At 48.7% G+C, this 15,564-nt stretch overlaps 1 protein-coding gene across 1 annotated transcript in view; it reads right to left on the bottom strand.

Annotated features, from left to right (window-relative positions):
• SPI1 (Spi-1 proto-oncogene) overlaps positions 1-13,545 on the bottom strand; it is an 81,498-nt gene extending 67,953 nt beyond the window's left edge. The window contains exon 1 of the mRNA XM_075283337.1: positions 13,510-13,545. Coding sequence (XP_075139438.1) covers positions 13,510-13,542 — 33 coding nt within the window. The 5' untranslated portion in view covers positions 13,543-13,545. The remainder of the gene's footprint in view (positions 1-13,509) is intronic.
• Positions 13,546-15,564: the final 2,019 nt, after the last annotated feature.

Here is a 15,564-nt window from a genome sequence, read left to right as displayed (position 1 = left end):
GTATTATGTCCCATAGTGACCCCTGCACACAGTATTATGTCCCATAGGGACCCCTGCATACAGTATTATGTCCCATAGTGGCCCCTGCACACAGTATTATGTCCCATAGTGGTCCCTGCACACAGTATTATATCCCATAGTGACCCCTGCACACAGTATTATGTCCCATAGTGGCTCCTGCACACAGTATTATGTCCCATAGTGACCCCTGCACACAGTATTATGTCCCATAGTGGCCCCTGCATACAGTATTATGTCCCATAGTGGCCCCTGCACACAGTATTATGTCCCATAGTGGCCCCTGCACACAGTATTATACCCCATAGTGGCCCCTGCACACAGTATTATCCCCCATAGTGGCCCCTGCACACAGTATTATCCCCCATAGTGGCCCCTGCACACAGTATTATGTCCCATAGTGACCCCTGCACACAGTATTATCCCCCATAGTGGCCCCTGCACACAGTATTATGTCCCATAGTGGCTCCTGCACACAGTATTATGTCCCATAGTGGCCCCTGCACACAGTATTATGTCCCATAGTGACCCCTGCACACAGTATTATCCCCCATAGTGGCCCCTGCACACAGTATTATGTCCCATAGTGGCTCCTGCACACAGTATTATGTCCCATAGTGACCCCTGCACACAGTATTATGTCCCATAGTGGCCTCTGCACACAGTATTATGTCCCATAGTGGCCCCTGCACACAGTATTATGTCCCATAGTGGCCCCTGCACACAGTATTATGTCCCATAGTGGCCCCTGCACACAGTATTATGTCCCATAGTGGCCCCTGCACACAGTATTATGTCCCATAGTGACCCCTGCACACAGTATTATCCCCCATAGTGGCCCCTGCACACAGTATTTTCCCCCATAGTGGCCCCTGCACACAGTATTATCCCCCATAGTGGCCCCTGCACACAGTATTATCCCCCATAGTGGCCTTTGCACACAGTATTATCCCCCATAGTGGCCCCTGCACACAGTATTATGTCCCATAGTGACCCCTGCACACAGTATTATCCCCCATAGTGGCCCCTGCACACAGTATTTTCCCCCATAGTGGCCCCTGCACACAGTATTATCCCCCATAGTGGCCCCTGCACACAGTATTATCCCCCATAGTGGCCTTTGCACACAGTATTATCCCCCATAGTGGCCCCTGCACACAGTATTATGTCCCATAGTAGCCCCTGCACACAGTATTATGTCCCATAGTGACCCCTGCACACAGTATTATGTCCCATAGTGACCCCTGCACACAGTATTATGTCCCATAGTGGCCCCATCACCCAGTATTATGTCCCATAGTGGCCCCTGCACACAGTATTATGTCCCATAGTGGCCCCTGCACACAGTATTATGTCCCATAGTGACCCCTGCACACAGTATTATGTCCCATAGTGGCCCCTGCACACAGTATTATGTCCCATAGTGACCCCTGCACACAGTATTATGTCCCATAGTGGCCCCATCACCCAGTATTATGTCGCACTGTGGACATCATAAACAATTATTATCTCCCTATATTATAAAAATGAATTTCTGTCTGTCTGTCTGTGTGTTCTCTAATGCGAACCAAACGACTGGATCGATCTTCACCAAATTTTGTACAGAGATACTTCAGATATCCGGGAAGGTTTAAGACGAGACTCCAACTCACTCGGATGTACCGTTGCTGAGATACAGCATTCCAAACATAGTGCCCCCCCCTTAGCCAATACAGACCTGCAAGACTTTCACTCATATTCCAACTGCAATACACACGGTCACTCCACATGCACAATACAACACTGATATCCAAACTGAGATACACGCATCAGAGGATTAGATACACAGATCAGCACACAGTATCACATGCCACAGGATTAGATACACGGGTCTGCACACAGTCCCACACACCAGAGGATTAAATACGCACTTCTGCACACAGTTCCACACACTGAAGGATTAGATACACGCGTCTGCACACGGTTCCACATGCCGAAGGATTAGATACAGGTGTCTACACACAGGCCCACACTCCAGAGGATTAGATACACGCGTCTGCACACATTTGTACACGCCATAGGATTAGATACATGCGTCTGCACAGAGTACCACATGCCGTAGGATTAGATACACGCGTCTGCAACAGAGTACCACACTCCAGAGGATTAGATACGCGCGTCTGCACACAGTACCACACGGGTGAGGATTAGATACGCGCGTCTACACACAGTACCACATGCCATAGGATTAGATACGTGCATCTGCACACAGTACCACACGCCAGAGTATTAGATACACACATCTGCACACAGTACCACACGCCAGAGTCATTAGATACGCGCGTCTGCACACAGTTTCACTTACTGGAGGATTAGATACGCGCCTCTTCACACAATACCACACGGGGAGGATTAGATATGTGCATCTGCACACAGTACCACACCAACAAGGATTGGATACTTGCATCTAAACACAGTACTACACGGGGAAGGATTAGATACAGCTTTACTCCAGGTATCCATAACTAATCACAGATTTTTCACTGACATCCAAAATGAGATCCACATAATCACATGACGCTTATGGACATACACACAAACCACATACACAATACACCAGTGCAAAATTGGACAATGTGAGAGCCCAGGACTGTGTGTCTGACACTGTGATCTGTAGTACGGGGGCACCACAAGGTACAGTTCTTGCCCCATTTCTCTTCACACTGTACACTGCTGACTTCAGGCACAACTTCTCCAGCTGTTACTTACAGAAGTACTCCGATGTCTCTGCTATAGTCGGCCTTATCACTGATGGCGATGATAGGGAATACAGAGACTTAAACCGGGATTTTGTTGAATGGTGCCAGCAGAACCAGCTCAGGATTAATGCTGGGAAGACCAAGGAGATGGTGGTGGACTTTGGGAAACGGAGGAGTGCTCCGACCCCGGTGGAGATCCAGGGGACATGCATTGAGATAGTCAGGACCTATAAGTACCTGGGCGTGCTCCTCAATAATAAACTAGACTGGGCCGATCACCTGGAGGCGCTGCACAGAAAGGGCCACAGCAGACTCTACCTGCTCAGGAGGCCGAGGGGCTGCGGGGTACAGGGGACACTTCTTAGGGCCTTCGGAGTCCAGGGGACACTTCTTAGGGCCTTCTTCAACTCTGTGGTTGCTTCAGCCATCTTTTTCGGTGTGGCCTGCTGGGGGAGCCGTATATCAACCAGGGACAGAAATAGACTTGTCAGGCTGGTTAGAAGGGCTGGCTCTGTCCTGGGGAGCCCCTTGGACCCAGTACAGGTGGTGGGTGACAGAAGGATACTGTCTGTGGTGACCTCCATGCGGGAGAACAAATCCCACCCCATGTATGGGACCCTGATGGGACTTGGCAGCACTGTAAGTGACCGTCTGCTTCACCCCCAAGTGTGAGAAGGAGCGCTATCGCAGGTCCTTCCTTCCAACCGCGACCAGGCTGTATAATCTACATCAGACCGAGCGCAGACACTCCGCACAGAGAACTAATGGCTATGACTATGAAGTCTGCCTTCTTTCTTCTTCTCCTCCTTAGCTGCTATGGCCTCCTAGTATATCTTCTCTCCTCAGTCTGTGTGTCCTGTAATATATTACTCTGTATTATCCTGTATCTGTATTACTAGGCTGCTGTAACATACTGAGTATCCGCACTGTGCGACTAGTAAAGGATTATCTTATCTTATCTCCCGACTCCTACGCTGTACAAACATGTTATAATGGCTGCGCCTGGTACTGCAGTCCTCACCAGCTCAGGCCCATCCAAGTCCATAGGACCGTATTACAATACCAGTCCTGACCACTACACCATGTATGGACTCTCTGGAGGACTGAGGCCGGGGGATGCCGGAGGTTGGACCTCCAGTGATCTGACATTGATGGCCTCAGGTTCCCCCTTTATAGGGATCTTTTCTGTTATTTTTGATAACTTTAAACATGAAATACTTTGTCCAGTAAAGTCGCCTCCCGTATCGCGGTCTCAGACGACGAACTAACCCTTGGTAGCTGTTCAGACACATGACTGCTGTGGATTTTATAGGAGTGACAGCAATGAAGGGACTACAGTGCTGCGGCCCCCTCCGGACAGACATGACAGGGGGTGCTCAGGGGCCCCAATCCATTCATGATGTCATTGTAAGATGGAGGTGTCAGTCCCTGGTCCTCTGCAGACACTCGCACCGTTGCAGGATCTCACCGCGTGGCTGGAGCGCTTCCTTATTTTTGTATTATTTTTTGCCCTCAACTTCTCGTTTTCCTTTTCTCACCTTGAGTGGAGTCAGAACAAGGAACACAGGTAGCGCCCGAAAATGTCGCACTTCCCCTATAACGCAGAACCGTTATAGGAACAACCACCTAATAATAGTCAACTATGAAACCAGGAGTCCTTATACTATATACAGTCTATACGTCCCATATAATAGTGATCTATGATCCCAGGAGTCCTTATACTATATACAGTCTATACGTCCCATATAATAGTGATCTGTGATCCCAGGAGTCCTTATACTATATACAGTCTATACGTCCCATATAATAGTGATCTATGATACCAGGGGTCCTTATACTATATACAGTCTATACGTCCCATATAATAGTGATCTGTGATCCCAGGGGTCCTTATACTATATACAGTCTATACGTCCCATATAATAGTGATCTATGATACCAGGCGTCCTTATACTATATACAGTCTATACGTCCCATATAATAGTGATCTGTGATCCCAGGAGTCCTTATACTATATACAGTCTATACGTCCCATATAATAGTGATCTATGATCCCAGGAGTCCTTATACTATATACAGTCTATACGTCCCATATAATAGTGATCTATGATCCCAGGAGTCCTTATACTATATACAGTCTATACGTCCCATATAATAGTGATCTGTGATCCCAGGAGTCCTTATACTATATACAGTCTATACGTCCCATATAATAGTGATCTGTGATCCCAGGGGTCCTTATACTATATACAGTCTATACGTCCCATATAATAGTGATCTGTGATCCCAGGGGTCCTTATACTATATACAGTCTATACGTCCCATATAATAGTGATCTATGATACCAGGCGTCCTTATACTATATACAGTCTATACGTCCCATATAATAGTGATCTGTGATCCCAGGAGTCCTTATACTATATACAGTCTATACGTCCCATATAATAGTGATCTATGATCCCAGGAGTCCTTATACTATATACAGTCTATACGTCCCATATAATAGTGATCTATGATCCCAGGAGTCCTTATACTATATACAGTCTATACGTCCCATATAATAGTGATCTGTGATCCCAGGAGTCCTTATACTATATACAGTCTATACGTCCCATATAATAGTGATCTGTGATCCCAGGGGTCCTTATACTATATACAGTCTATACGTCCCATATAATAGTGATCTGTGATCCCAGGAGTCCTTATACTATATACAGTCTATACGTCCCATATAATAGTGATCTGTGATCCCAGGGGTCCTTATACTATATACAGTCTATACGTCCCATATAATAGTGATCTGTGATCCCAGGGGTCCTTATACTATATACAGTCTATACGTCCCATATAATAGTGATCTGTGATCCCAGGGGTCCTTATACTATATACAGTCTATACGTCCCATATAATAGTGATCTATGATCCCAGGAGTCTCATAGATCACGATTATATGGGGAGTATAGACGGTATATAGTATAAGGCAGGAACTTGTATGGGGTGCTCTCCATAGACTTCCTATACATGGAGAACATTATTTTACTAGGTGCAGCAGAGCCTAGCATCTGTAGTATATATGTGTCCTCTTCTCTCCATAGACTTCTCATACACGTACAATGAAGCAATATTATTGGTGACGGGCACACACTGCAATGGGATTGCTGGAGAAAATCCTCCAAGAAGTCTCACACACCTGAATGGGGCAGTGACTGAGCACTTGCACCCTGATCTATGGACATCGGGGACCTGGGACCGTCATCAGAACAGGGGTGAAGTGTCAGGAATAAGAAGACCCTTTATTGTTGTCATGTTCAGCATCTTGTTCACAGTCACATTGTCTGGGATTTCCCGACCTAAACTTGTCCTTGATGTGTAGATGCAAAACCACAAATCTATTATATACAGGACACCCTATAGAATTGTGCGGACGCTCCCCTGTAATACAGGGGATATTCTGACCAAACCAGTCACCTCAACCAAAGGTTCCTCAAAAGGTTGTCAGAAGATTACGCTGACCGATGTCAGAAGGGTATAAGAAGGGTGTCAGTACATCGGTAGGGTGTCAGTCAGTGGCGTAACAAGGAATGGCGGGGCCCCATGGCAAACTTTTGACAAGGGCCTCCACCCCACCAAACCGACGCGGAAGACCTCGACCGACCCCCTCCTCCGCACTCTATTATGTCCCATAGTGACCCCTGCACACAGTATTATCCCCCATAGTGGCCCCTGCACACAGTATTATCCCCCATAGTGGTCCCTGCACACAGTATTATCCTCCATAGTGGCCCCTGCACACAGTATTATCCCCCATAGTGGCCCCTGCACACAGTATTATCCCCCATAGTGGCCCCTGCACACAGTATTATCCCCCATAGTGGTCCCTGCACACAGTATTATGCCCCATACTGGCCCCTGCACACAGTATTATGTCCCATAGTGGCCCCTGCACACAGTATTATGTCCCATAGTGGCCCCTGCACACAGTATTATCCCCCATAGTGGCCCCTGCACACAGTATTATCCCCCATAGTGGCCCCTGCACACAGTATTATGTCCCATAGTGGCCCCTGCACACAGTATTATGTCCCATAGTGGCCCCTGCACACAGTATTATGTCCCATAGTGGCCCCTGCACACAGTATTATCCCCCATAGTGGCCCCTGCACACAGTATTATACCCCATAGTGGCCCCTGCACACAGTATTATACCCCATAGTGGCCCCTGCACACAGTATTATGTCCCATAGTAGCCCCTGCACACAGTATTATGTCCCATAGTGGCCCCTGCACACAGTATTATCCCCCATACTGGCCCCTGCACACAGTATTATCCCCCATAGTGACCCCTGCACACAGTATTATGTCCCATAGTGACCCCTGCACACAGTATTATGTCCCATAGTGGCCCCTGCACACAGTATTATGTCCCATAGTGACCCCTGCACACAGTATTATCCCCCATAGTGACCCCTGCACACAGTATTATGTCCCATAGTGGCCCCTGCACACAGTATTATGTCCCATAGTGGTCCCTGCACACAGTATTATGTCCCATAGTGACCCCTGCACACAGTATTATGTCCCATAGTGGCCCCTGCACACAGTATTATCCCCCATAGTGGCCCCTGCACACAGTATTATCCCCCATAGTGGTCCCTGCACACAGTATTATGTCCCATAGTGACCCCTGTACACAGTATTATGTCCCACAGTGGTCCCTGCACACAGTATTATGTCCCATAGTGGTCCCTGCACACAGTATTATGTCCCATAGTGGTCCCTGCACACAGTATTATGTCCCATAGTGGCCCCTGCACACAGTATTATCCCCCATAGTGACCCCTGCACACAGTATTATGTCCCATAGTGGCCCCTGCACACAGTATTATCCCCCATAGTGGTCCCTGCACACAGTATTATCCTCCATAGTGTCCCCTGCACACAGTATTATGTCCCATAGTGACCCCTGCACACAGTATTATGTCCCATAGTGGCCCCTGCACACAGTATTATGTCCCATAGTGGCCCCTGCACACAGTATTATGTCCCATAGTGGCCCCTGCACACAGAATTATCCCCCATAGTGGCCCCTGCACACAGTATTATGTCCTATAGTGGCTCCTGCACACAGTATTATACCACATAGTGGCCCCTGCACACAGTATTATGTCCCATAGTGGCCCCTGCACACAGTATTATCCCCCATAGTGGTCCCTGCACACAGTATTATCCCCCATAGTGGTCCCTGCACACAGTATTATCCTCCATAGTGGCCCCTGCACACAGTATTATGTCCCATAGTGGTCCCTGCACACAGTATTATGTCCCATAGTGGCCCCTGCACACAGTATTATCCCCCATAGTGGCCCCTGCACACAGTATTATACCCCATAGTGGCCCCTGCACACAGTATTATCCCCCATAGTGGCCCCTGCACACAGTATTATGTGCCATAGTGGCCCCTGCACACAGTATTATGTCCCATAGTGGCCCCTGCACACAGTATTATGTCCCATAGTGACCCCTGCACACAGAATTATCCCCCATAGTGGCCCCTGCACACAGTATTATGTCCCATAGTGGCCCCTGTACACAGTATTATGTCCCATAGTGGCCCCTGTACACAGTATTATGTCCCATAGTGGCCTCTGCACACAGTATTATCCCCCATAGTGGCCCCTGCACACAGTATTATCCCCCATAGTGGCCCCTGCACACAGTATTATGTCCCATAGTGACCCCTGCACGCAGTATTATGTCCCATAGTGGCCCCTGCACACAGTATTATGTCCCATAGTGGCCCCTGCACACAGTATTATGTCCCATAGTGGCCCCTGCACACAGTATTATACCCCATAGTGACCCCTGCACACAGTATTATGCCCCATAGTGACCCCTGCACACAGTATTATGTCCCATATTGGCCCCTGCACACAGTATTATCCCCCACAGTGGTCCCTGCACACAGTATTATGTCCCATAGTGACCCCTGCACACAGTATTATACCCCATAGTGACCCCTGCACACAGTATTATACCCCATAGTGGCCCCTGCATACAGTATTATGTCCCATAGTGGTCCCTGCACACAGTATTATGTCCCATAGTGGCCCCTGCACACAGTATTATCCCCCATAGTGGCCCCTGCACACAGTATTATGTCCCATAGTGACTCCTGCACACAGTATTATCCCCCATAGTGGTCCCTGCACACAGTATTATGTCCCATAGTGGCCCCTGCACACAGTATTATCCCCCATAGTCGCCCCTGCACACAGTATTATCCCCCATTGTGACCCCTGCACACAGTATTATCCCCCATAGTGGCCCCTGCACACAGTATTATGTCCCATAGTGGCCCCTGCACACAGTATTATGTCCCATAGTGGCCCCTGCACACAGTATTATCCCCCATAGTGGCCCCTGCACACAGTATTATCCCCCATAGTGGCCCCTGCACACAGTATTATCCCCCATAGTGGCCCCTGCACACAGTATTATCCCCCATAGTGGCCCCTGCACACAGTATTATGTCCCATAGTGGCCCCTGCATACAGTATTATCCCCCATAGTCGCCCCTGCACACAGTATTATGTCCCATAGTGGCCTCTGCACACAGTATTATGTCCCATAGTGGTCCCTGCACACAGTATTATGTCCCATAGTGGCCCCTGCACACAGTATTATGTCCCATAGTGGTCCCTGCACACAGTATTATCCCCCATAGTGGCCCCTGTACACAGTATTATGTCCCATAGTGGCTCCTGCACACAGTATTATGTCCCATAGTGGCCCCTGCACACAGTATTATACCCCATAGTGACCCCTGCACACAGTATTATGTCCCATAGTGGCTCCTGCACACAGTATTATCCCCCATAGTGGCCCCTGCACACAGTATTATACCCCATAGTGACCCCTGCACACAGTATTATGTCCCATAGTGGCTCCTGCACACAGTATTATCCCCCATAGTGGTCCCTGCACACAGTATTATCCCCCATAGTGACCCCTGCACACAGTATTATGTCCCATAGTGGCTCCTGCACACAGTATTATCCCCCATAGTGGTCCCTGCACACAGTATTATCCCCCATAGTGACCCCTGCACACAGTATTATGTCCCATAGTGGCTCCTGCACACAGTATTATGTCCCATAGTGGCCCCTGCACACAGTATTATGTCCCATAGTGACCCCTGCACACAGTATTATGTCCCATAGTGGCCCCTGCACACAGTATTATGTCCCATAGTGGTCCCTGCACACAGTATTATCCCCCATAGTGGCCCCTGCACACAGTATTATGTCCCATAGTGGCCCCTGCACACAGTATTATGTCCCATAGTGGCCCCTGCACACAGTATTATCCCCCATAGTGGCCCCTGCACACAGTATTATGTCCCATAGTGGCCCCTGCACACAGTATTATCCCCCATAGTGGCCCCTGCACACAGTATTATCCCCCATAGTGGCCCCTGCACACAGTATTATCCCCCATAGTGGCTCCTGCACACAGTATTATGTCTCATAGTGGCCCCTGCACACAGTATTATCCCCCATAGTGACCCCTGCACACAGTATTATGTCTCATAGTGGCCCCTGCACACAGTATTATCCCCCATAGTGACCCCTGCACACAGTATTATGTCCCATAGTGGCCCCTGCACACAGTATTATGTCCCATAGTGGCCCCTGCACACAGTATTATGTCCCATAGTGGCCCCTGCACACAGTATTATGTCCCATAGTGGCCCCTGCACACAGTATTATGTCCCATAGTGACCCCTGCACACAGTATTATCCCCCATAGTGGCCCCTGCACACAGTATTATGTCCCATAGTGACCCCTGCACACAGTATTATGTCCCATAGTGGCCCCTGCACACAGTATTATCCCCCATAGTGGCCCCTGCACACAGTATTATGTCCCATAGTGGCCCCTGCACACAGTATTATGTCCCATAGTGGCCCCTGCATACAGTATTATGTCCCATAGTGGCCCCTGCACACAGTATTATCCCCCATAGTGGCCCCTGCACACAGTATTATGCCCCATAGTGGCCCCTGCACACAGTATTATCCCCCATAGTGGCCCCTGCACACAGTATTATGTCCCATAGTGGCCCCTGCACACAGTATTATCCCCCATAGTGGCCCCTGCACACAGTATTATGTCCCATAGTGACCCCTGCACACAGTATTATGTCCCATAGTGGCCCCTGCACACAGTATTATGTCCCATAGTGGCCCCTGCACACAGTATTATGTCCCATAGTGGCCCCTGCACACAGTATTATCCCCCATAGTGGCCCCTGCACACAGTATTATCCCCCATAGTGGCCCCTGCACACAGTATTATCCCCCATAGTGGCCCCTGCACACAGTATTATGTCCCATAGTGGCCCCTGCACACAGTATTATGCCCCATAGTGGCCCCTGCACACAGTATTATCCCCCATAGTGGCCCCTGCACACAGTATTATGCCCCATAGTGGCCCCTGCACACAGTATTATCCCCCATAGTGGCCCCTGCACACAGTATTATCCCCCATAGTGGCCCCTGCACACAGTATTATCCCCATAGTGGCCCCTGCACACAGTATTATGTCCCATAGTGGCCCCTGCACACAGTATTATGCCCCATAGTGGCCCCTGCACACAGTATTATCCCCCATAGTGGCCCCTGCACACAGTATTATCCCCCATAGTGGCCCCTGCACACAGTATTATCCCCCATAGTGACTCCTGCACACAGTATTATGTCCCATAGTGGCTCCTGCACACAGTATTATGTCCCATAGTGGCCCCTGCACACAGTATTATGCCCCATAGTGGCCCCTGCACACAGTATTATGTCCCATAGTGGCCCCTGTACACAGTATTATGTCCCATAGTGACCCCTGCACACAGTATTATGTCCCATAGTGGCCCCTGCACACAGTATTATGTCCCATAGTGGCCCCTGCACACAGTATTATGCCCCATAGTGGCCCCTGCACACAGTATTATGTCCCATAGTGGCCCCTGCACACAGTATTATGTCCCATAGTGGCCCCTGCACACAGTATTATGTCCCATAGTGGCCCCTGCACACAGTATTATGTCCCATAGTGGCCCCTGCACACAGTATTATGTCCCATAGTGGCCCCTGCACACAGTATTATGTCCCATAGTGGCTCCTGCACACAGTATTATGTCCCATAGTGGCCCCTGCACACAGTATTATGCCCCATAGTGGCCCCTGCACACAGTATTATGTCCCATAGTGGCCCCTGTACACAGTATTATGTCCCATAGTGGCCCCTGTACACAGTATTATCCCCTATTTCTCGGTAGGGTGTCAGTAGATTTCTCGATAGGGTGTCAGTAGATTTCTCGGTAGGGTGTCAGTATATTTCTCGGTAGGGTGTCAGTATATTTCTCGGTAGGGTGTCAGTATATTTCTCGGTAGGGTGTCAGTAGATTTCTCGGTAGGGTGTCAGTAGATTTCTCGATAGGGTGTCAGTGGGCTACCCAGAAGGGTTCGCTTCTAGTCTCATATATGGTGGGGGGGGGGGCTATTGAACTATTACTCTCACCCCGGGATATGACAGATAGAGAGAGCCTTTCTCCACCTCCTTCATCTTCAGCTCTTCCCATCCTTTACTATCCCCTCCACCCCCTCCTCTTATTCTGCAACAATTGTCACTTTCTCTCTCGTCCCCACCATTCCCGAGCTACCAATGCTGTTAGTTTTGGTGCCTGATATGCTATTTAGAATCTGTACTGTCAGGAGGGCGGGACCAGACAGGAACAGACAAGGGGGTGTGGCTGAGCTCTGATCCTGGCTGCCTCTGAATGGAGCTCTGAATCACACACCCTTGTCTGCTCCAGCCTGACTCCACCCACTTGACACTAGAATCTAATTATCATATCAATACCAAAAATAAAGCACTGGTTGGTCGGTAGAAAAAACTCGACCTGTGCCAGGATCAGAGGGAGGAGCTTGTTGTGGCATGTTGGGGGAGGGGAGGAGAGGTCCCGTATCCTGTACATCAGATAGTCAGAATGTTCCACCAGCAGGTTCAGACAACTTATACCCAGTATATGGCGGCCTTCAGCACGTATAACCGGAGTCTGCCCACCATAGGGTTAACAAATCCCCCAATTACATGTGAATATTCAAGTGTCCTGGAAATGTACAATGGACCCAGGCAAAGGGCTGACGGACCCGCGCCCAAAGAGGACCCCCAATACTACAAACATGACCTCCGCCTGCACTCGTGTAGGATGATAGGAGTCAGAGTCAAACAGAGCAAAGCCAAGAGGACAAAGGGACAGGGGTGTCTGAGCCCAAAATCAGGACCTTGGGGATATTTTCAAGTCATCCTTTTGGGGTAACTGGAATCCGAATGAAACTCAAAGTAAACTGCATAATCGGGTCCTCAACAACGGGGCATTTCTTACTGTCCGCTGCTATAGACTGGGGGGCTGTTTGGGCCCCCTAAGGTCCCAGGGCCTGGGTATATGAGATTATCTCACATACTTTTTACTAGAGAGGTAACTTGAACCCCAGTGGGCCCCAGAGCACAGCCTGGAATAGGGCCCTCAGTGATCACACATGGCTCATAGTTCTGGTGTTCTCACATAGGATTGGGGACCTTCTGGGCCCCCTCAGTCTCCAGTCCTGGGGATTATCTCAGACCCCGCACCCCTATAGTTCGGCCCGTCTTGTCTTCTTACAATGTCCTGCAGTAAGATATCAGTGACCTTACCTTACAGGATACGACGTTCCAGGGGCCATTCATCCTATGGCCACACACCTGCTGAGCAACCTCCACGCACAAGTCAAGGCCCTGCCCAGGTCTGCAGCTACATCTCGGGGACACAAACGCTTTCATTTGATTTAAAGGGGGAAGTGTGCGGAGTTCCTTTATAGCGTCCGACTACAGAGCCCAGATCACTTCTCCATGCTGCGAGTTCTGCTAATGTGGAGGGAACTTCTGGCAGACGCCATGCACAGGCCCGACTAGTGGGAGATCTCACCCGACTGTTCACACTGGGATCCCAGAACAGGCTCTACTAGTGGGAGATCCATCACTATAGAGGATTCAGATCACATATCCATCACTACAGACGATACAGATCCCAGATCCATCACTATAGAGAATACAGATCCATCACTATAGACGATACAGATCCATCACTATAGAAGATACAGATCCCGGATCCATCACTATAGACTATACAGATCCATCACTATAGAGGATACAGATCCCGGATCCATCACTATAGAGGATACAGATCCCGGATCCATCACTATAGAGGATACAGATCCCGGATCCATCACTATAGAGGATACAGATCACATATCCATCACTACAGACGATACAGATCCCAGATCCATCACTATAGAGAATACAGATCCATCACTATAGAGGATACAGATCCCGGATCCATCACTATAGAGGATACCGATCCCGGATCCATCACTATAGAGGATACAGATCCCGGATCCATCACTATAGAGGATACAGATCACATATCCATCACTACAGACGATACAGATCCCAGATCCATCACTATAGAGAATACAGATCCATCACTATAGACTATACAGATCCATCACTACAGACGATACCGATCCCGGATCCATCACTATAGAGGATACAGATCCCGGATCCATCACTATAGAGGATACAGATCCCGGATCCATCACTATAGAGAATACAGATCACATATCCATCACTACAGACGATACAGATCCCAGATCCATCACTATAGAGAATACAGATCCATCACTATAGACTATACAGATCCATCACTACAGACGATACCGATCCCGGATCCATCACTATAGAGGATACAGATCCCGGATCCATCACTATAGAGGATACAGATCCCGGATCCATCACTATAGAGGATACAGATCACATATCCACCACTACAGACGATACAGATCCCAGATCCATCACTATAGAGAATACAGATCCATCACTATAGACTATACAGATCCATCACTACAGACGATACCGATCCCGGATCCATCACTATAGAGGATACAGATCCCGGATCCATCACTATAGAGGATACAGATCCCGGATCCATCACTACAGACGATACCGATCCCGGATCCATCACTATAGAGGATACAGATCCCGGATCCATCACTATAGAGGATACAGATCCCAGATCCATCACTATAGAGAATACAGATCCATCACTATAGACTATACAGATCCATCACTACAGACGATACCGATCCCGGATCCATCACTATAGAGGATACAGATCCCGGATCCATCACTATAGAGGATACAGATCCATCACTATAGAGGATACAGATCCCGGATCCATCACTATAGAGGATACAGATCACATATCCATCACTACAGACGATACCGATCCCGGATCCATCACTATAGAGGATACAGATCCCGGATCCATCACTATAGAGGATACAGATCCATCACTATAGAGGATACAGATCCCGGATCCATCACTATAGAGGATACAGATCACATATCCATCACTACAGACGATACAGATCCCAGATCCATCACTATAGAGAATACAGATCCATCACTATAGACTATACAGATCCATCACTACAGACGATACCGATCCCGGATCCATCACTACAGACGATACCGATCCCGGATCCATCACTATAGAGGATACAGATCCCGGATCCATCACTATAGAGGATACAGATCCTGGATACATGTCTGTGGTCTTCTGAACCCTCAGTTATGGTTTTGTAAATCACTGACAAAAGAGTGGAACGAGAAGGGGTTAAGTGGCCTCTGACGGTGATGACATTTTAGGAT

This window comes from Leptodactylus fuscus, chromosome 7, assembly GCF_031893055.1.
Source record: "Leptodactylus fuscus isolate aLepFus1 chromosome 7, aLepFus1.hap2, whole genome shotgun sequence".
In the NCBI taxonomy this organism is placed as follows: domain Eukaryota; kingdom Metazoa; phylum Chordata; class Amphibia; order Anura; family Leptodactylidae; genus Leptodactylus; species Leptodactylus fuscus.
The sequence above is the reverse complement of the archived record's forward strand: the minus strand, read 5'-3'. Positions and strand labels throughout refer to the sequence as shown.